This window comes from Pieris rapae, chromosome 14, assembly GCF_905147795.1.
Source record: "Pieris rapae chromosome 14, ilPieRapa1.1, whole genome shotgun sequence".
NCBI lineage: Eukaryota > Metazoa > Arthropoda > Insecta > Lepidoptera > Pieridae > Pieris > Pieris rapae.
In genome coordinates, this window is record NC_059522.1 from 3,071,535 (window position 1) to 3,094,873 (window position 23,339).

A 23,339-nucleotide genomic window follows, 5' to 3' on the forward strand; every position below is an offset into this window, starting at 1 on the left:
AATTTTTGATTCATAAATTTAAAATTTGCACCAAAACGCGTCAAAGTGTCATGGCATCGCTTTTTTACGTCACTTTAGAGTACAAGGAACATTCGGTATATGTAAACATTATCTAATTCATATTTAATTTGGACATTTTACTAGTTTTTACATTAAAAACATGACTTCGAAAGCATACAGGTGGTGTTCCGTCCCTCTGTGTACTAATACGTCCATAAAAACTCCTGAGAAGTTATTTATTTTCGTTCCTTTCCATAAGAAATTAAGAAAGAAGTGGCTTGAACTTGCAAGACGTGATTTGGAAGGAATATTAGCCACTACACAGCTTTATTTTTGTGAAGATCACTTTGACGTAAGTATTTCCTTTTTTATTTTGTAGAATTTTGTTGCTAAATTCATTATAAGCTAATTTTATTCGAAGAAGTAAACATTGATATACAAACTTTTTGGAGGTTATGATTCTCTTCATTCATTCATTCATTCATTTTATTTTTAATGGCGACTTCTGTGTCAATCACAATTCCGCCAATGTCACGTGCTAAGCATTATCACGGTGAGGATAGATTTGATGAATTGAATTAAATCTAAGCAGAGTTACCCAAAACAAAAATGACTTCACAGAAAAAAGACAACACACACAAAGCTTACATCAATCATAGATAATATATACTAATATATACAAGAGGTTAACATAATACTACAAGTTATGGAGGGGAGAATCCTATAAGTTTAATTTATTAGCAGAAATAAATTTCTCTAACATTTTGACGATAGGACTGGATGGGAGGGAAAGAAGGGAGTTAAGGTTACATGGACGAGGGAAGTTTGGAGGTAGGTGGTCATATAACGAGTCATTAATTAGAGAACAGTTAAAAAATATATGATCTGTCGAGCCTTCGTCCATACCACACTCACAGAGAGAACTGTCTTTAATTTTAATTTTGGCTAAGTGAACGGGAGTACAAGCGTGCCCTATACGAAGACGGCAGATTAAAGATGTGACCTTTTTGCTTAAAAACTTATGTTTAAAAAACCACGGCGAAGAAGGGATTGAATATTGAATATTGGCATAGTGCTTGCCGGTTTTTTCTTTAGAAGATTGCCAATCAATAGTCCAGGATTTTAGAAGGTGGGAGTATGCAAGAGCTGTTAGGTCGTGGGCTGAGATGTTAGGGTGCTGACAAGACCCGCAGAAAATAGCACCTTTTGCACAAGAGTCAGCAGTTTCATTACCCGCTATACCACAATGACTAGGTATCTATATAAGTACAATTTGAATATCTTTTTTACTACACCTAAACAAAGCTTCTCTTATTTTTAAAATTGTAATATGTTTTTTTTTAGATCTAAATGGATTAGAAAGAATTGCCTGTAAGCAGCTGCAAGAATCGGAAAAAATTGTAACTTTATTCAGGTTATGGGACTCAGCGTACAAAACAGCCTCCAGAATTGCAAAAGCTTCACCTGAAAATACGGAGGTCAAAGGAGGAAGTTTATAGCTCAAAACTGTTTTGTATGAAGGGACCCATACAGCCGCACCGATGCACTCATTACTGGGAAACTTGGAGGCATCAGTATACATCGGCAACCATCCCTGCCAGTCTTTAGAAATTTTTTCTAGAAAAGAAATGGAAGCTTGGGGGGATTTTATATCAATTCCAAAGTTTAAAATTATTTTAGGATCAAAAATGAGGGATTCGTAACTATTTAAAAACAAGGGATTACTAGGGAAACTTTCAACGGGATTAGGAAGACGAGATAGTTTCTTAAAACTGAGTAATAGGCATGGAACATTACCTGTACTAGATGGCATCGTAAGAGAAGATAAGCGACGTAATTTGGACAAGATGGAGTGTGAAGAATATTGAAGGACTTTGATGAAGAATCGGTCACTTAAAAATTGTCTACGCACATACAGGGGGGGGTCAGCACATTCTATTTGGAGAGCATTGATGGGTGAGGATTTCATAGCACCAAGGATGATGCGTAAAGATTTTGATTGAATTTTGGAAATTTTGTCAAGGGCTTGCTTGTTGCCAGGATCTAAAAGGAAGGTGCCATAATCAAAATGACTTCGTACTACAGCATTGTATAAAAGCTTTTGCGAGTAGGGATGTGCTCCCCATCTCACACCAGATAACGAACGAAGAACGTTAACACCCTTCTCACTTTTTTTAATGACATGGTTGAAATGGGGAACACCGTTTAATTTTGAGTCTAAAATAAGGCCTAAAAATTTTACATGCTTAGAGCAAGACACCGGGGACCCTTTAAATGAAATGTTACATTGAGGAACCCTGTATTTTCTAGTAAACGTGACTGCCGTACATTTGGACACAGAAATGGAAAGACCATGATCATCTAACCAATCACCCAAGTAATCCAGAGCCGAATTTATGCGTGATGATGCTTCTTCAATTGAATTTGATGAAAGGTATAAGGCTACATCGTCCGCGTATTGAAGGATCTGACAGAAGGAATTCACTACAAGCTCCAGATCATAGGTGTAAATATTATACAGGAGTGGACTCAACACAGAACCTTGAGGTAAGCCCCTCCATATAGATCTAGGAGACAGCTCGGTATTTTGGGATCTTATAATAACACAACGACACGAAATAGAATTGCAAATAAAACGTACTAACTTCTCAGGGATACTCAGCTGAAGCATTTTTTGCCTGAGCACTGGAACCAGCACGTGGTCATACGCAGATGCGATATCCAAGAAAACACCCACCAGGAACTGTTTCTTTTTAAAAGCAATCCGAATATCGGTGGTTATGACACTTAGACTATCCGTCGTACTCAAGCCCTTCCTGAAACCGAACTGGGATTTTGCGAGGATATTGTTATTTTCACAAAACCATTCTAAACGATTTTTAATCATATATTCCATAATTTTTAAGAGGGTGGAAGACAAAGCAATGGGTCTGTATGAAGAGAAATCTGATGGGTCCTTGCCAGGTTTAAGCAGTGGAATGACGATTTGTCGATTCCATGAGTCAGGAATAATTCCAAGATCGAAAAATATGTTGACTAAATCAAGATAGAATCTTTTCGTGCCTAATGAAGAATTTATGAGGAATGAGTAGGGGATACCATCTACTCCAGGGGAAGAGTCAGAAAGACCATTTAATGATTTGTTGAGTTCTTCCAAGGAAAATTGACAATCCAGACTGTTTGAAGAGGGGATAAAAGAATTATACTTAAAAGGAAGACAATCATAAAAAGGGACTGAAGAAGGAGCCAATTTGTCGGCAAAGGAGGTAATCCAGCTGGAAGGATCATTGAAAGGGACATCGTAGGAATTGAGCGAACATCGGAATCTTCTGATCTGCCTCCAAACCACAGACGAAGGGGTACCAGGAGACATGCTCTCACAAAACTTATGCCACCCAAGACGTTTTTTTTTATTAAAAAGTCTACGAGCAGCTGCAGAGGCTTGTTGATAAATTAAAAAGTTTTCCAAGGTCATGCAGAGACTGTATGACCTTTCTGATGCTTTTCTTTTTTGAATCATCTCTGTGCATTCGGAATCCCACCAAGGAGGGGAAATTTTTCTATGTGTTGAAGGTTTAAGAGGAATATGTAAACAGGCAGATGAGTTAAGGGAATTGATAAAATCATTGTATGAAGATAGACAGTTTTCAGCAGAAACTGCGGGGAGCGCAGCTATTTTTGAGTCCATAGTGGATGAAAAGTCTGACCAATTGGCCTGGTTCAGATTAAATTTTAAGAGAGGAGAATGGCGAATAACACTCCTTAAATTGGATGGAAGATCAATGAAAATAGGGAAATGGTCACTTCCACATGTGCTCTCAAAAACCCGCCAGGATAGAAAAGGGAAGAGATCAGGAGAACAAAGTGATAAATCCACTGCGCTAGCGGGATTCTGAGATGGAAGACACCTTCTCGTAGGACACCCATTATTCAAGACACTTATGTTTATATCATCAAGTAAATCGAGTAGAAGGGACCCAAAAGAATCTGAGGAATGACAACCCCAAGCAACATGGTGGGCATTGAAATCACCCAACATGACAACAGGAGGAGGAACCGAAAGGATAATAGAACGTAAATCAGAAATGAGGTCAAAATGGGGATGGGGAATATAAACAGAAATAAATGAGATATTAAAAGCCCTCATAGCAACAGCATTAATACCATCACTATGAGGAAGGGATAATGAGTGGAAGGTGAGAGATCGACTGACCAAAAAGGCACAGCCAGCATAGCCATCATCCCTGTCATCTCGGAGACAACGATACCCAGAAACCCTAAAGCGGGAATCCGGCAATAACCAAGTCTCCGATATGGCTAGAATAGATGGAGAGAATTTGTTGATCAGAAAGGCTAATTCGGATTTTTTATTACGAATACTCTTACAATTCCACTGAATCACCAGATTCGCCATTTTTGGTAACAAATGAGTGGAGCAAGTTGATTTTTTGGGCAACGTGGGACGGTACGGGGATATCATCATACTTAGATAGCATGTTACAAATCAATGCCCATAAGCAGTCAAGAAGATTTTCATTAGGGGAAACTTCATTGTTGATAAGGGAAGAGGGGCTTATGGCACAACCATTTGGTAAACATGAGGGTAAATTGTAAGTAATGGCCTCATGGGCCGCTCTATCATAAGATTTACCTGATGTTGGCCTAGAGCGAGAAGGGAGAAATATAGTTTTCCTGTATGATGTAGTCTGGGGGGATACTTGGGAAGGTATAATAATGGGCTGGGATAAACTGAATGAAGAGGACGGGGTAGCTTTTGCAGAATCTGCAAAAGATTTGCCACTGCTAGGTCTAAAGCGAGCTGATGCTTCCAGATAGGATATATTTTCCTGCGACATACAGTGTTTAATATTTCTTTGTCTATTATGCTCGGGGCATGCTTTGTTGGTTGCAAAGTGTGGGGCAGTACAAAATAAACATAATGATTTTGTTTCCGGGATATTACATTCATCGCCAGAATGGGCTAGAGTACAACGAAAACATCTAGGTTTCGACCGGCATTGTGACTTAACATGGCCAAATCTGCAACAGTTAAGACACTGGATTGTTGGAAGTTGGTAAGTATCTACTGGGAGGGAATTATGACAGGAGAATATTCTCTCCGGAAGATTTTGTCCTTGAAACGTCAAAACAACGGTTTGTGTTGGAGTCCATGTAATTTGACCATCGGAGATTGTCTTGCGATTTAGGCGTCTGGCCTTGAGGACTATACCAAAACCTTCGGGAATTACAACAGTCTCAACAAATTCTTGCATCGACCAATCAGCTGGGACACCTCTCACAAGGCCCATACGGGAAACATTATAATTGGGAATAGTAACAGAATAATTGCTGGAAGGTACTATGGGACTAGATATAAAATTATTGGCATCTAAACCCGACTTAAACTCAACAGATATTCTGTTACGACCCACTTTCTTAACACCATCTCGAACAATGTTGGCTACTTTGTTTTTGACCAAGAAGTGACCAAACTTAATTGGGCGGATTGATGTACCAGCGGATGGGTCAGCTTCAGGGCAAGAAACATGTACTATAAAAGGACCCTTGTCATTGACAAGGTAAGTCTTGGGTGAGTCAGTTAATGATGGATGGGTATAAAACCCAGGGTTGACATCATCAGCAGATGACCGGCCTTCAATCAATGGTTTTTTAGAGGGTTCCATTAAAACTTCTTTGTCAGTGTCGAGTCTGCGTTTGACACCGGGATGGGAAAACATTGAGGGAGATGAATCCATTAACTCAACCGGAGAAGAGACCCTATCCGGAGGATCCGGAGGGTCTGGAGGATGTTTCTCCATTAAGGACTACTAAAAATATAACAAATTAAAGGGAAAAATTAAAAAATAAATAAAAATAACTTACGTTATTAGTTGATGTTATTAATTAACCACCACCAATTAGATAAGTCAGCTTAAACTACGATAAAAATAGAAAAAACTAAATAATTAAATCCGAAACACGTGTTAACACTTAAACCCGCAACGACGGAACTCTATGATTCTCTTACTCACTGTTACTTATTGTAATCAAATCCTCAATGAATGAGCTATTAAAAAGGTATTTTATTTCATTTTCAGGTACCAAATGATATGGCTAACTACATGGAGTATCATGTGATGGGGTCAGTGTCGCAGATTCGCATGAAACCTGGGTGTGTTCCCTCAAAATTTGAATGCCAACCTGACAGAAGAAAACGAACTTCCGACTCAAACGAAAGGAAATATAGTGCGAAAAAGCGAAGAAGAGAAGTTGTTGCAGAAGCTGAGCAAGAATTACAAAATAAAACAACTACAACTTGTTCTGTTGCAACAGAACAGTTAGAACTTGAAGACCCAACCCCCGGAACATCAGCCATGCAGGAAAGTACTACAAAAGATGGTAAATAAATCCATTCAAGTGTATATAACAAATAAGTTCAGAAGTAAAGCTGTTCAAACAGAAATAAAATCAGTAGATCAGATGACTTCACCATGGAAACCCTTTTGTCGTTCTGCTTTTACTTCACCATTTAAAATCACAAGTACCAAGCCATCCATATCCAATATTCAATCAAACATTCTTCATTCATCATTTCAAGCGTTCAACATTTCACCCCCTAAAACCACCAACCACCAACGTGCCACCAACAATCGCCTTATGCGGGATGCGGTAACAGCAGAGCCTTATCCGCTTACTGCCTATCGTCTACCCTAAGGCCAGCCGTACACGGACTGCTTCAAGCAGTTATGACCGACTGCTTGAAGCCACGACCGCGTGGTGAACTATAGCCATTCATTCGCTGCCGTACACACGACTGCTCGAGCAGTTGCGACCGCTTCAAGCCGTCAACTACATGATGACATTCCATCGTGCTCGTGCGAGTGTCGACCGCTCGCGAGCAGCCTGTCGATTCTGTTAAACCGTGATTTCAACTCGCAACTCATTTCATAAACCGCGCTCCCTTCGTCACTCACTTCATTTTTGGAATCTCACGGTATTCTGTTAAGAAATTTCACTTACTAAGTGAGTTTGGCCTAAAGGTCTAGATACCAGGCCATAAACTCCAAAAAAAAAAAAATACTAAGTGAGTTTTTGTCTATGAATATCGTGACAATTAACCCATTTTATTTATAAAAAGAGTTAATTGTCAAAATTTTCATAATTATAAACAAAGTACCTGTTTACTAATTTATTCGATAAAAATAGAATACGTAGGTACATCAATCATGTTTTGGGGGACCTAGATTAAATTCAAATTAGATAAATATGCTTGTTTAATGTAGTGAGTAATTAATATAAAAATGTTTTGCCAATTATAACCTATTACCTTATGAATATTGTTAAGATGATATTGATATTGACCGTAAAGCCCATCTGGCAAAGGGGCCGCTTAAAGGTAAGTTATAAATTTATTTATTAGTACATCTTAAATTACGTGTTTTATTTTTAACTTCCAATGAAGAGTTTATATTTAGTATTTACTATAACCCTACAGGCGACAACTGAAAGCCGTGGTGTTTGTGAGGGACAGACAACTTAAAAACATTCATTATATTTCGGCACGAAACAAACGATACACAGCATCTGGATATATTATCACAATTTAAGAATATTATCTTAACAAAAATAATATCATGTTACTCTTAAAGTGATACTCTCCGCAAATGGTCTGAGGATTCAAACTAAACAGGATGGATAGATGGCTTAAATTTCAAAATGTTATTAAAGGTGAGTACTAAAGGTTTTATATAATATTTTGTTCAGAATAAATGTATAATAATCAATTTGGATCAAATCTATAAGCTTTCAATTGTTCAAATTCATACCAGTGTACCAGTGTGATCAATATTGATTTTTATTGGTATGTTGGAAATGACATTGCTATAACTTATTTTATAAATATAGAAGCAATCAATATTAAAAAAGTAGTTATTGCTGCTGACTCCAGTTTAGCCTTTTATGAGCCTGAACCATTGATTTGTTTCATTTATAAATAATTAATTGTTTTAATCCAAATCAAAGAAAATCTAGGGCAAACCTTTATTAAGATATAGGATTTTTATTCATACTATTGAATCAAATATTATGTGCAAAATAGTGTAATAAGTGCCTTTGTTACCATAAAACTCTTAATAATATTTGGCTTATTTATGAAACTAGTTTTTAAGAAACTTTACTTAGAATTACAATAGTAATCCATACATTATTTTTAAACTTCACAAGACACTATGCTTCAGGTTATCCTAATCAAAATAGTTTTAGTTTTTATGTGTTGTTTGTATTAATTACAATTAATAACTTGCATAAAACAATATGATTAAATTGCTATTGCTATGCAATATTATTGTGTATGTAGGTATGGTGACATACCACAACTCACTATTTACAATTTTAACAGAACAATTGTATTAGTCATCAGCGGTAGTCGTCACGAACGAAGCAGATAATGAACAATGATGGAAAAGAAGATATATTAAACTGAGATCAACAATTGATTTATATGAAAAATTGTATGACTGATTATATTAATAAATAATATGATTATATTAATAAAATGATTTATTAAATCTACTATTTATTTAATGACTGCCTAATAAAAACTTAGTAACCTTAAATACATGGCTAAGGAGAAATAAAATATCAGTAAAAAAAAGTAATTGTTATGAACAAAAAAATTAAAAAGCTTAGTAAGTACTTAAACTATCATGTACATAATGATGGTATTTTATACTTGTGTAAAGCGAATAATGTTTTTATTCAAAACCTTAATGTTATACCTATCAATATTTATAAAGATGTAAGAACCGCCAATTTTGGTTGTTCGGGCTGTGATATCATTTATTATAAATTGAAAGATAGTTGAAATTTAATTATTTGAAAATATCTGCACTATTGTGTTTTTCTATATCCAGGGTCCTTGTCATTGATACAAATGTGATATTCTTCTTCAAAGGCAGAAAAATTCAACCAGGATTTTTGGAACATTGGAACTCTGGAATTATTACATTAATAATTTTAGTATACCTACTTATAAAATAGGATGAATCTACTGGAGACAAGACATGATGAAGAGTGGATTGAAAAATTGGTTCTGAGATAAAAATTATATTTTATTGCTAAAATAACCAAAATGTTTACCTTAGATTATCTATTTACTAGACTCTTCGTTCATCTCAGCAGCCCATATAGGAAATGTTTTAGGTTTCGTAAATACCACATAATGTCTTGGGTATTGGAAAAAATATATAGCGATAGTAACCAAGGCCGAGAAACCAATTGGTCGTTTCATGCCTTTTTCTTCGCCATCTATAGATATTGTATTAAGGTTTTTTTTATTATTTACATAATGTATTTATTGAAATAGAGGTTTAAAGTGGACGGGCCTTCTGTAAGAATAAAAAAGTTCTATTTTACTAAACTTAATGCTTATAGATATAAATTTATCGTAAAAAATGCTGTATTTATAAATATTAATTTATAAACTTACCACATATATATATATATATATATATATAGATTGTCCTATATTTGAATATTTTCACGTAAAACAGCCTTTAACTTCGCTATATTAGGAAAAAGCAACTTTTAATTTGACATAAAAAATCGAGTTCACTGCCGATTTTAATTCACACGAGATGTCAAATGGTGTCATCAGAATGCGAAATACCAAGATTATTTGAGCGTGATGTGAGTCTTAAATTATAGTTCCAAATGTAAACAATCTCACTTGAGCAGGTTGAGCGGCGCTTTTGTTGCGGTTATTGTTTAACTTCGGAAACTTTATTCACTGCGGAATCCGCTGTGAGAATTTGTAAAATGAGTTCAAATGAGTTACAGAATCGACAGGCACAGGCAGTTGACAGTCGAGTCTACTACACTCATATTGATTGAAGTGAATATAGTCTGTGGTAATATGTCATCTGTGGAGTGTGGTGTACACTGAAGCCCGAAAAGTGAAAACAGAAATCGGACTTCGAAGTTCGAAATATATGTATGTAACTTGTAAGCCGGCTTGAAGAAGTGTGTATAGTTTGATATTTAAAAAGCAACCGTGAAGTGTTCGTATATTTATATCTATTACTTATTCCATTGGTATACACCTTGTTAACAATATTTCGAATCTATTTAAAAACAATTGGTGGTTAAATTAAATTTGCTTCCCTTACTAGTGACTACAATCAAAATGGCGGGGAAAGCTAACACGAGGTGCTTTCGGTGACAAAGTATTTACAAACATTTAACAAAATAATTTGTTATAGTTAAATGCCTTTTACAGCCTCATGAAATATGATGGTTTGAAGATAAAGACGGATGGGATGTGGTGTTTCACATAGTAAAATACTAGACTAAGTAAAACAACCATCAACTTTCGGTCTATCTCAATAATATTACTTTCAGATGGCTGATAAGAAAGATGGTGTTGAGCCCGAAGAAGAGTTTTCTGTAGAAAAAGTGTTGGACAGACGTATAAGGAATGGCAAGGTAAAGCTGAAAAGTTCATGATAGTTCCTTTGATTTTATTTGATATGCAAGAATTTGAATGTTTAATATATAGGTCAATCAACTTTTATTTGTCCTGTAAGTACTATGTTTTGTCCCTGACCAATAATCGCAGTTCTAAAGAAAATTAAGTGGTTTTTTGGCATATGTCGCATTTATCTTATTATTAAGCAAACATACGAGTAATTTTTTTTAAATAAATCACTATTAAACTGGAATTTTAATGGTTGTCCAGGTGACAAAATATCTGGATGTAGCGTTTTTTTATTTGTCCCCAGTAGCTATTTACAATGAAACATTACTTTATACAAAAAAATATTATATGGTAATTAATTATGCTTGTACATTATTATTCATTACAATGTTCACTAAGATGCTAGCATATAGATTTTTAGAGTAAGATCCCAGAGCGTTCTGACATAACTTATTTTCACATGGATGAAACCTTCACGAATTAGTATCGTCTAGTATACTTTAAATACCTGCCGACTTGTGGAGCTTGCCCTGTGACACCTGGGCAGGTACCAGGTGAGAAAGGTAACTAAAAATATGAGTAATCTTACTTCTAACTTAAATTTGTATGGCTGAATTTTATATATATTTTGTAGAATATTATTCTAAACTAGAATTATAAAGTGACATACACAACAGACACTTTTCATGGACCAGATCTTTTGTCAGACGCTTTAAAGCTCGACAAAAAATTAATGAACTTTACTTATTTTTTCATGTCTGACTTTTAAATATATTATTCAAGTTACTACAAAGTTATATTTCATCAGTCAGACAAATTCGACTCACTCCCGGCTGAATAACTTTGTGTTTAGGGGATGTTTGGTCACTCGACTTTGTCTGACTGATGAAATATAACTTTGTAGTAGTTACTTGTTAATATATTTAAAAGTCAGACATGAAAAAATAAGTAAAGTTTATTAATTTTTTGTCGAGCTTTAAAGCGTCTGACAAAAGCTCTGGTCCATGAAAAGTGTCTGTTGTGTATGTCACTTTATAATTGTAGTTTAGAATAATATTCTACAAAATATATATAAAATTCAGCCATACAAATTTAAGTTAGAAGTAAGATTACTCATATTTTTAGTTACCTTTCTCACCTGGTACCTGCCCAGGTGTCACAGAGCAAGCTCCACAAGTAGGCAGGTATTTAAAGTATACTAGACGATACTAATTCGTGAAGGTTTCATCCATGTGAAAATAAGTTATGTCAGAACGCTCTGGGATCTTGGGCTATTTTGTTTGTTTCATAATTTTACCGAATTTTTTGCATGTTCGTTTTGGTCCCTATTATATTTAATTATTCCGACTTCCACCGGACAACGGTAAAAAAGTTCCGAAACCGAAACATAGATGGAGTGATCAGTGCCTTGACAATAAGTCAGTCGATTTGGTGACAACACTCATCCAACCGCCATTTTGATTTCATCATTGCCGCGGTGTCAGTCGGTCGCGCGCGTTTTGAAAAAGTGCGTGGCTTTTTTGTGTGTCTACCGGACAACCAGCACAAAAACGTAAGTATTTGATATATCGTAGTAAATAAAAGTGAAACATATATTCTATTTTATCTATATTTTTCACTGTGCGTAAGACCTAATTCAAAATATCATTATTTATTATCAGAAAGCGCAAAGACTGATAAATATCACTCGGACAACCAAAACAGTTGTCCGTGGGACATTTTGGTTGCCCATAGGACAATTAATGATAGAATCAGCATAGAGCAATACTTTTCCTTTCAATAATTAGTCCTACTACTAGCAGTAGGCCATTGACATGATTGTGTAACGACTGCCATTTAATTAATCATAGCAACCGGGACCAACAGCTTAACATGGCCTCCGAAGCATGGAACCATCTTTGTTATGAACAATCAGGTGGTTTAGCTTGCTATGTTCTAACCAAACTGGGCACAATCTTGTGAGTGAAAGTGATAAATTGACAAATATTAACTTTACGTGTTCTTTTCCCGAGAATCGAACCAGGGAACTCCGGACCCTAAGACTAACGCTCAAATCACTACACCACGGAGGTAGTTAGCTTACTTACTTAACACATTTTTGCTATATCTAATAGTTGTATATTCTAAATTATTATTGTTATTATTTTTAGATAATGGGTTTGACGGAAAAAGAAAAATCAAGACGCTATAGAGAAAGACTTAAAGCAGACCCGGAGAAATTAGCTGAGCGAAATAGAAAAAAAAGGGAAAGCTACCATAAGAATAAAAAACTAATTTCAAGTATGCCGCCAGAAGATACAGAAAACTGCAGAATTATATGGAAGCTGCGAAAACAGTCACAGAGAAATCGCCAAAAAGCTGTTCGGAAAATAATTGAGAATACGCCTCCAAGCTCTCCGTCTATTATGCAAGAAATAAATCCCGAAGATCAACTTCAACCGACGACACCACTTCCCAGTCCTGCCATGTCTTCGAAAAATGTATCTCCTTTGAACTCCCGAGTATGTCCTATGGACGACCGTATATGTCCACTGGACAACCATTTTGTCCCTGTCTCCTAAAGACACATTATCGTCAATTTTACTAAAAAAAAACAGTGGGGTTTACAAAATTTTGAAATATCAATGTAACAATTAAAAGTGAAACAAAGAGTTTTAAATATCACATATTAATTATTATTTTACAAGTTAAATGAAGAGTTTGTTACATTTAAAGTTTGTCGTTGTCCAGGAGACAATATAATTGGAAATAACTTATCAATTAAAAGTCACGTCTTTTATTTATGGAAGACAAATTGAAATCCATCCTATATTAAGTGAGAATAAAGTGACGATTCACAATTTGACTGAATTTCAAATGGTTCAGAAGTCTATTTAGTTAGTTGTCCAAGGGACTATCTTAACTAAAGTCATGTGGATTTCGGAGTCAAATTTACTATTTTATTTAAATAAATCGTTCTGCTCTATGTGAATTCTTAAAATATAAATAATTAGCTAAAGAAAAAATGTTAAAATATAAAAAAAATTCAATTAAAATTAAAAAAATAAAATTTATCATTGATGTACACTTAAAAGTTGATTGACCCATATAACCAAATAACTTTGATTTCTATATTACATTTTGATGGTATATGTGTGCCTTCCAGTTAAAATTATAAAGAAGTATTGTAACTATAGTTAACAAAAAAATCCTTTTAGACATTAATCTTAAGAGTTTTGATTGTAACTTTTTTCAGGTTGAATACTATTTAAAATGGAAAGGTTACAGTGATGCTGATAACACATGGGAGCCTGAAGAAAATTTGGACTGTCCGGATTTAATTCAGACTTTTGAAGAAGCAAGAAAGAAAAAGGAAGCAGGTAAACTCATATTATATTCTTTTGATTTAGAAACTATTCCTTTGTGCATTACTAATTTTCATCAGTAATATCATAATTTTATTTTTTTGATTCCAGAAGGAAAAGGTGCAATGAAAATCGACAAAGATACAAAGAAGAGGAAATCTGCTGCTACACCCGACTTAAAAGGAGCTAAAAAGAGTAAAAGTGATGACAAAAAACCATCTGGTTTTGATCGAGGTCTAGAACCAGAAAAGATAATTGGTAAGATGTTTATGCATTTTGCTTATTTAAATGTAATTAGAGACAAATTAAAAATATAAATAGACTTCTCCTTGAAATAAACTGACTTAAAACAACTTAAACTCTTCTATAAAACATTGAATTGATTGATAGAGTTGCTTGCTAACAACGCTAATCATAGTTAATTCATATTTAATTGGTTGCTTATATCCCTTAAAAAAAAATTTAAATATAAGATCCTTAACTTATTTATTTAATAATGCTTGGTTCAGTTTGGTTATACAGTGTAATCTCACTAATCCGGCACTATTAAAAACTGGAGGGTGCTGGTCTATTAGAATGTTCCGATTACTGGATAATAGTGAAAAAGTCATGGGTAATTAATAAAGTAAAGCATTTCATAGTGGGAATAACTGTATGTAATGTATTATATCACCATGCTGAAATATAATATGGACCAGCAATTTATTTTATTCAAAGTTTTTATTTTTTGGATAACATTTTGATCCATCGGCTGCAGTAAAAGTGTGTGTCTGAGCTAATATTATTAATGTAGATATTCCTATTGAGGAATGTCTCCACCCATCAGTCCTCCCACAACTTATCTGCTCATAGTCAGAAGACTGATTGCACGATGCGCTCTTGAAAAAAAAAAAGAAAAAAGGAGTATACTTCTTTGGGACACCAAGATAAAAATTTAACTTTCGCCTTATCCTATGTTTGAGAAAACACGACACTAATAATAGAAAAAACAAGTTTTTTAGTGTGCTCATAAAAATGTACACTCATCATTTTTCTTAATGCACCAAAAGATGTAAAATTTTAATAAATTAAATCTATGTGCACACTACTAGCTTGTGTAAAGTTTTCTTCTATTAAATGGATAAGTATTGAATTTTAGGAGCTACTGACAGTAGTGGGGAGTTGATGTTTCTTATGAAGTGGCAAGGCACTGATGAAGCAGATCTTGTACCAGCTAAGCAAGCTAATGTTCGATGCCCACAAGTTGTGATTCAGTTCTATGAAGAAAGGCTAACATGGCACACTCCAGCACCAGATGAGGGCAATAATGATGAATAGGTATTTTCTTGAAACATTTTTTATATACTGTATTGTGATTTGTAATATATATGTCACCGTAAGATTGTAAACATCGTTATATTACAATCTATCTAGTAAGATTGTAAGCTATCGATAGATTGTGAACCGTATCATTATGATTGCAATTTAACGCATCATTTTTCGCTATATTGTAATCTACTGAAGTGAAACCGTTAAATTACAATCTGTCCCGCGTCAAATTATCAACTGTCTGCAAGTTCTTCCTGATTGGTCGGTCTCATTTCATTTAGAAATGAAATAGACGTGTCACTTAAATAAAATAAATTATTTATTTAATAGGAAATTAGAAATCCTGACATATGTTAGAAACAAATTGTAGCGAAATATTTATTATACAAACACAAATTCTAATTAAAAATTTCAAATGTCTTTAAGCACAAATTATAAAAATAGAAATAACAAACAAAGATGCACGTCATCTTCTGGCGGGGGCACATACCGTTCAACCAATCAGAGCGCGAGTTGCATTCCGTCCTACGCCGGTTCACAATTTGACCGCTTCCCATCGATAGATTACAATTAAGCGAAAAATAATGCGTTAAATTGCAATCATAATGATACGGTTCACAATCTATCGATAGTTTACAATCTTACTGGATAGATTGTAATATAACAATGTTTACAATCTTACGGTGACATATATACAATATAGCATTTGGGAATATATAATTGGACTAAAATTTATAATTTTATTAAAAGTTGGCTAATTTTTTAAATACATCTCCAGTAAAGTATACAAACAGTTTTTATATTTTGTATCACTTTGAGTTATTTATTATTAATATTTCATAATATGTTAGGAGTTTTTATATTGTATATATACAAAGTAAAGTTACATACAAATCGTACACAACAACCGAAAACTTTTAAATAACTTGACTTCGGATAGTTTTAGTTGAAAAATGTGCAGTCCTTCAAGCATCTATATTTTGTTTCAGATTTCGGCATAAAAGAGGTCATTAAAATTAAAATTTGAATAAAGAATTTATTTTTAAGTTGAACTTTTGAACCTAGGTTTAAGTTCTCTGTGACAAAAATATTTTTATATAAAAGATATCATGTGGTGATCTGCATTCATTTAGGGTATTTTACTGGTGTAGAATACAAGGTAGGCATAATGTGTTATCACAAAATTATTTACCACTATCTTTTGTTTCTAATAGTCCAAGATCCCAGAGCGTTCTGACATAACTTATTTTCACATGGATGAAACCTTCACGAATTAGTAACGTCTAGTATCTGAGATCTTACTGAAATAAGGATGCAAAAATCTTGGATTGAAATTAATAAGTATTTTCAATACATTTCAATTTTTTACTCTGAGACGCATGCGCATAGTGCTCTCGCACTCGCACTCCAGGCTGAATAATTTTGTGTTAAGGGCATGTGTGGTCACTCGAATTTGTCTGGCTGATGAAATATAACTTTGTAGTAGTGACTTGAATAATATATTTAAAAGGCAGACATGAAAAAATAAGTAAAGTTCATTAATTTTTTGTCGAGCTTTAAAGCGTTTGCCAAAAGCTCTGGTCCATGAAAAGTGTCTGGCACTTTATAATTCTAGTTTAGAATAATATTCTACAAAATATATATAAAATTCAGCCATACAAATTTAAGTTAGATAACTCATATTTTTTGTTACCTTTCTCACCTGGTACCTGCCCAGGTGTCACAGAGCAAGCTCCACAAGTCGGCAGGTATTTAAAGTATACTAGATGTTACTAATTCGTGAAGGTTTCATCCATGTGAAAATAAGTTATGTCAGAACGCTCTGGGATCTTACTCTATAAAAGTTGCCTATCCCATTTACACATTCATTCTTTGGATTAGATATGAATAATTATTAAGTGAATTAAAATAAACAGACCTGCCTGTTGCTTTTTGCAACTCAATATCCATGTTAGATTTTGACAGGTGTATAGTGAAGGTGACATTGTGGTAGTTTTAAATATTTTACCCTATATCTGACATGCGGTATGAATTTAACGTTAATTATTGGCTAAGCATGTTGTATTGTTTTCAAAATAGTTTTAAGCATTACTGTCACTTTTCAGAATGTCTCATAACTGGCAATGTAGTTGAACACTGTAACAAACTAGTTTCATAGACATGGTGTAAGTCGTGACCTAATCATATTGATAAGTTCTTTAAATGTTTGACTATATCTTGAATGAAAAATTTGAAATGAGTTTGATGCCAATATTCTATTACTGATTGATACTGATTTGATAATTTCAAATAAAAGAAAAAACTCTGCCTTCTAACTTTGCCAATATTCTATAACTTTATTTGAGTTGAAAATAAAAAAAATACTACTTCGCCTTCTAATCCGTTTTGAATTCTCATTAAACCATAGTTATATCAACACCTCTGAGAGGAAAGTATATGATTACTTCTACTAGCCAACGATAACAGGAAATGATAAATTTTATGATTGGGCCATGACAGACAGTATTTGCTACTAGATTAAAAGTTGATTTACGTTTTAGAATGTAGATCATAGACTTAAGGTAGACTTTAAAATAAAGGATGGAAAACATGAATACAATATTGACATTATTTTATTTATTCCAAACACTTAAATTATCTCAAAAAAAAATTAAGATTAGTGTAACATTTTTTTTTGTTTTAAGAATCAACTTGCATACTCTCGTCATATTTCTGCTTTATTCTGTCACATATAATAGACTCTGTAATGCTTTTAAGTTGAATGTTGCGGCAATGGAAGTAATGTATTTGTACTTCAGGTGAAGTATGACTAGAAATAGTTGCAAGTAAATCTTTAACAGTCTTTATATTTTCATCTGATCCATCTGAATGGTAACAAAGCAACTTAATTACCACCAGATACAGAGGAATAAACTTATCACAATTTAATAAATGTTTTAGAAATTCTAAAATCATGCTTTTTGTTAGGTATTGTGAAAGGATAGTATTTAGTACTTTTTCAAATAAAACATACACATGTGTGAAATATTTGTTACAGTGGTCTTTAAGATGATCACTGAATGCTTGGGCCATTCCCGGCAACATTCTAGAACAAGTTTTATCCCAATCATCTCCATCTTTTTTGCATGATTCAAAAATAAATAAAAAAGTATAGTTAAGTTGCAACATTGTCAATGTTAAGTAATAACCGCAATTAGTACCTATAAATTGTTGAAACTCATTTCTTATGATTTCAAATGCTTCCGTAGGAACAATTGTATTTTTTTCAGATATAAATTTTCTAGTATCCTTTGAAAATGTATTCATAAACTCATGGAAGCAAAGCCTTACAAAATACATTGACTCTTCTATTATTTCCTTATTTTCTACATCTTTGTTAATGTCATTCCAATGCTTAAAACATTTCTGTAGAAATGGTATTAAAACCGATTGGCATTTCTCACGTATTGATTCTTTTGTATCTGAACAGAGTATAAAAGCAGAAAGTAATGCTATTTTAGAACTGTTATCAACATTATCAACTTTTTTTGGAAGCTCATTTATATATTCTAACAATATACTTTTTAAAAATTCTGGAGGTAGTTGATTACAATTTTCACGCGCGTAGTTAATTAAATTCCTGAAGGAATACTTCTTATCTGCATAATAGTCTTTCTTAGATGTCATGAGACTCTTAAGAAACATATAAGCTTTACAAAAAAATTGCGATTGTACAGAGCGAGGCAAATTTTCGACTTGAAACAATAAGTCATAAATTGCGTTATTTTCTTCATGTGTTAAATCACTCAAAAAATTATCCATAATAGGCCATAAATGATGGATTCTAGCAGAGTCATTTTGTTTACACAAGACTTTGAATGTCAATGTAAAAGCTACATGTCTAATTGTCAAATTTTTATTTTCTTTAAGAACTTCAGATAGTAATTTTTTTACTTCCATTGGTAAAAGCTTCATGAATGCTAAACGGATTCCATGCTTTTGTAGAGACACTTTTCTATTTAAAAGCATAGGAATAAACTTTTGAGATTGTGACTGATTCAAATTATAAAAGATAGAATAAAGGGCAGGTAAAGTATGGGGAACATGATCACCTTTTGCATAATTCAAGACTATATCTGGCCCAGGTTGGGGACGAGCTACATGCATATTCATAGCCAAATTCTGTTGTATGTTTAAGTTCCCTTCATCAATAGTAGCCCAATTTATTTTATCTTGTTGTGGGATGTATTGAATGAGAAGTTGTAGCAGACTGTCTCTTGGCATGCATATACACAAAGCACGAATAACAGCTTTGTTGCATCTACCACTTTTGAGTTGCTGTTCATAGGTATGAACCAATTGCTTTGATATTGATTCTGGCCAAAATATTTTCAGTTTTTTGTGGAATTGGTCCAAGGAGGCACCTTTTCTATATAGTTTATTTTCAATCTGTGTGTATCCTTCTAGTAAAGATGGATCATGCTTCAAAATATTCAATAGTACTGATTGGCTTGGGTGCATTTTTAAAGAAACATCAAATAAATCTTTACGCCAAGATTTGTTTTTATTGTATATTTTAGAGAAGTCTATATCCCATGAGTTCTCTTCACTGACCCTAACAAAATCTGTAATCATGTTAAGTATGACAGGATAATCACAAAGTTTTTTATTCCAGTCATTTAGCAAATCTAAAGCACTATCAAGTAAATCAAATTTCTTTAAATATTCTTGTTTATTTAGTTCTACATGGCTATTGATCTTGTTAGTAATCAAATTTAAAAGAACTTCAAATAATTTCTCTCTACTTTCCTCAGACAGTTTCTTCTGATATGTCTTTAAGGAATTAAATTTAAATCTCTTTTGAATAATATCTGATATTTTTCCAGTAAAAATTAATTCGTGTATTATTATTAACTCCATAGACAACTGAACAAAATTTTCATCATAGTTTGGCTCATCAGTTTCATAAAGAATGTCACCCATAAAAGTATTTTTGAATTTTTCCCATGTGTTTCTATTAAAACTTACAGGGTGTTTAATTATATTAAGAATTAAAGATTTTTTTATGCGTGGATCACCATTTTTATACTTCTTACATAAATATTCAACCAATTCAGTAAGGGATTCTTCAGAATTAGCAGCTACAATGATTAATGTTTCAATAATTGAGTTTATTTCTTCAACAGACATTTCTTTAGAAATTATTTCCATAATTTGTGGATAAGCAAAATCAAAAGAAGTGAAACGGTACCAGTAATGGTCATAATCAAAATGCCATTTACATGCACACACAAAGGTATATAAATTGTTCATAGAAATTCTATGTGGCTTTGGTAGAGGGCATTTATCTTCTATTAAATGTATTTTATCCAAAAATACTTGCTTTACTATTTCCAAACGGTCAGCTTCCGACATAGCAGTGAGAAAGTTTACTAAGAGTTCAAACTTGATAAATCCTCTCTCTTTAGATTTTTTACTCTCAAAAAGCCTATACAGAAAATGTTTGACATTATCTTTTTTCAAATGATCCAAAAAAGTTTTGATATCTATAATTGAATCATAAAATTCAAAGTTATTCATAATTCTTAATGCATCTTGCTGTAATATATATTTTGTGCAATTGCTATTAAATTTTAAGTTATACTCTGAATGCTTTTCAACAAGGTCAAGATATTTATTTAAGTCAATTTTTAGAAGAAAAGTTGTTGCTTGCAATGCTTCTCGTTTTTTATAAATATTAATATTACAGTCCAAATAAATTTCTAGAGCTGCTATTGTTTTTTCACATAGACGCTTCAGCAAATGGATATCCACATGACCCATATGTTTCTTTAAATTTGTTACTATAAAATCTGGAGAGCAGTGTGGCAACCACTCTAGTGCTTCTTTTTCATTTTCTTCATATGCATAAAACTGTTCCACTCTTTGGCAATCTTTAAGGATAAGTTTTATATATTTCTTTAACTTTGTGACTGCCTTGGTTGTCATTTTGGGGTATAACACTTTATGAAGATATTCAGGATTAATTATATTTTCATAATTGTTGTCACTTATCAACCAAGGACATTGCTTGAGAGCTCTTGAAATATAGAACATATCTTCACATTGTAATACAATTAGTATATAGTTGATATTTCTATTTTTACTGGCCAAATCAATTTTGACTATATTTATAATGTCACCGACAGAAATGTCTATGTCTTTGAAAGAGACATCTTTTTGTTCAATGGATTTTGACAATAAGTTTAAATACTTCTGTCTGGCTCCAAGATTATGTCCTTTTAGTTCTGTCATCTTTAAATCTAAAACAAAGTATAATTATACAATAAAATCATAAAATGCATTATATTTAATTAAAGTGAAATTAATTTGGCAAAAGTGTAGAAAATCTAATTTATTCACAAAAGTTTTTTAGAATAAAATTAAGAAGATATTAGTTTACCCAATTATTTGTTCTAGATAGAATGTTTCTAAAATAAAACTTTGGGTAACATGCAATTTATAACTACATATTTTCATAATCTGCAAGGATGTCATTTTTTATTATTTAAATGTTAGTGTAATAATCATACCACGCTTAGTGTTATCTTGATATTTCCTCAAATTTTAATATTTAGTAAATATAATGGTATACTCAAAACTGTATCACTGGTAAAGGTATACCAAACAATATCTCTATTAGATAACGATTGGTGACACATTCGACTAGGCAATAAGCGGGATAAACTTTCCAATATGGACCGTCGATTTAAATGCTCAACTGTAGATAGTACTCACCAAAAGAAAGCGTTTTGCAAAGTATTAATTTGCAAAAACTTACGGTTCATGAGATATATTTATTTAAATGCTTTCCATACAAATGGGCAAATAACACACCATAACATAATTAATTTGACAAATAATTGATGTCATCGTCAAGTCGTCAGACGTCAACCATTTCACGTTTCAATTAGTGAAGAGCTCCGAAAAATTTGAAGTATCGATACTACTCAGGTATCGATGTTAAACACCCCAATTTGGACCATCGATTTGTTGTTATTTATTTAATATCCAAAAAGTACCCAAAACCGAATCAGAGCCCCCCACTATCCACGTGGTCTTGTCTGCCCTACCCTTAAGAGCTTATTACACCACGCGATATTCAGACAGTCTTACTAAGATTTAGCCTAATGTAATAAGAGTTAGCCAGTTAGCCTGTCTAATTAGACCGACCGAATGGGTTCGGCGGTGCTTACTTGCTAACTTGCTGAATATCGTGTAGTGTAATAAGACTTAAGAGCTTATTACACCACGCGATATTCAGACAGTCTTACTAAGATTTAGCCTAATGTAATAAGAGTTAGCCAGTTAGCCTGTCTAATTAGACCGACCGAATGGGTTCGGCGGTGCTTACTTGCTGAATATCGTGTAGTGTAATAAGACTTAGCATGCTTAACCATTCAGTCAGCGCGCGGCAATCGCAGAGCAAAGACGTTCGTACATGTTTGTTTTCTGTGGCCGCGTGCACCATGGCGTGTTCGCAAGAAAAAAAAGTACTTTGGAATGTTTTTTATTTTTTATAGATAAAGTTAGCCAACGCTCGACACACTGATACATTGGTAAAAACAAACACAAAATTTTATTTTTAATATGACAAGCACTTGGCAAACATGACATTCATTTAGAGCACATACAAATATCAATCGAAACAATTATTAAACAAAACACACATTACAAAAAAGAAACAATTACAAAAAACTAAACAAAAATCGATTTTAAAGTGTGAGGGGAGCAACTATGGATATCCAGACCAAGCTTGTTTATCAGAATGCTTAATCTGGATATCGGAGAGCTTTGACCAAAACGCGTTCTACGGAAAGGAGGGACAAATGGAATAATGGGATGCCTGGGGTATCAAGAGGGTACATGAATCTTAAATTTAGAAAGAAGGTTCGGACAATCAATCTTATTATAGATAATAAGATAATCTTATGTTAGCTGCAAACGATGTATCAATAAATTTTCTGCGATTCTCTAATAACAACATACTAAAGTGTGCCAGCCTGGTTCTGTTCTTGATTTGTACCGAGACATGCCATTTTTATTGCCATATTGAATGTATGGAGTAACTATTAAATTACATATAATAATATAAATTACTAATATAACATTTTAATAGTCATTCAAACTCGGCAACTCCTACTTTATGGTAGTTACTTAAGTCACATGGCGACATGCGTCACCGACTACGTACG

The 23,339-nt window shown here is 33.3% G+C and overlaps 2 protein-coding genes, 2 long non-coding RNA genes and 1 pseudogene across 8 annotated transcripts; 3 read left to right on the top strand and 2 right to left on the bottom strand.

Annotated features, from left to right (window-relative positions):
* The first annotated feature begins 58 nt into the window (after window positions 1-58).
* LOC123689738 lies at window positions 59-7,104 on the top strand (annotated as a pseudogene).
* LOC111004372 lies at window positions 7,105-8,530 on the top strand. The gene is made up of 3 exons (XR_002600609.2): window positions 7,105-7,396; window positions 7,496-7,728; window positions 8,399-8,530. It is a non-coding gene; the product is annotated as an uncharacterized LOC111004372 (long non-coding RNA).
* Window positions 8,531-8,694: 164 nt separating this feature from the next.
* Window positions 8,695-9,817, bottom strand: LOC123689739. The gene is made up of 3 exons (XR_006750641.1): window positions 9,488-9,817; window positions 9,139-9,386; window positions 8,695-8,992 (listed from the first exon to the last, which is right to left on the bottom strand). It is a non-coding gene; the product is annotated as an uncharacterized LOC123689739 (long non-coding RNA).
* Window positions 9,818-9,902: 85 nt separating this feature from the next.
* LOC111004401 (chromobox protein homolog 1) lies at window positions 9,903-17,727 on the top strand. Of its 4 annotated transcripts, none has more exons than XM_022275421.2 (6): window positions 9,903-10,058; window positions 10,399-10,482; window positions 13,710-13,833; window positions 13,930-14,076; window positions 14,957-15,135; window positions 16,116-17,727. In XM_022275421.2, the coding sequence occupies exons 2-5, from the start codon at window positions 10,399-10,401 to the stop codon at window positions 15,133-15,135; spliced, it is 534 nt and encodes a 177-aa protein (XP_022131113.1). In that variant the 5' UTR covers window positions 9,903-10,058; the 3' UTR covers window positions 16,116-17,727. The 4 variants fall into 4 exon arrangements, with proteins under 4 accessions (XP_022131113.1, XP_022131115.1, XP_022131114.1 ...); XM_022275423.2 differs by having other exon boundaries at window positions 9,922-9,991; XM_022275422.2 differs by lacking the exon at window positions 9,903-10,058 and adding an exon at window positions 10,188-10,206.
* Window positions 17,728-22,016, bottom strand: LOC111004400. 2 transcript variants are annotated; one of them, XM_022275417.2, is made up of 2 exons: window positions 21,883-22,016; window positions 17,728-21,407 (listed from the first exon to the last, which is right to left on the bottom strand). In XM_022275417.2, exon 2 carries the CDS (start codon window positions 21,397-21,399, stop codon window positions 17,806-17,808), a length of 3,594 nt encoding a protein of 1,197 aa, XP_022131109.2. In that variant the 5' UTR covers window positions 21,400-21,407; window positions 21,883-22,016; the 3' UTR covers window positions 17,728-17,805. The 2 variants fall into 2 exon arrangements, with proteins under 2 accessions (XP_022131109.2, XP_022131110.2); XM_022275418.2 differs by lacking the exon at window positions 21,883-22,016 and adding an exon at window positions 21,678-21,821.
* Window positions 22,017-23,339: the final 1,323 nt, after the last annotated feature.

Bases quoted from the DNA above. Each gene is read 5' to 3' on its own strand.
- LOC111004400 (XM_022275417.2), bottom strand. From the start codon at position 21,399: ATGACAGAACTAAAAGGACATAATCTTGGAGCCAGACAGAAGTATTTA.
- LOC111004401 (XM_022275421.2), top strand. From the start codon at position 10,399: ATGGCTGATAAGAAAGATGGTGTTGAGCCCGAAGAAGAGTTTTCTGTA. The intron at 10,483-13,709 runs GTAAAGCTGAAA...AACTTTTTTCAG, and splicing joins GACGTATAAGGAATGGCAAG to GTTGAATACTATTTAAAATG. The intron at 13,834-13,929 runs GTAAACTCATAT...TTTTGATTCCAG, and splicing joins AAGAAAGAAAAAGGAAGCAG to AAGGAAAAGGTGCAATGAAA.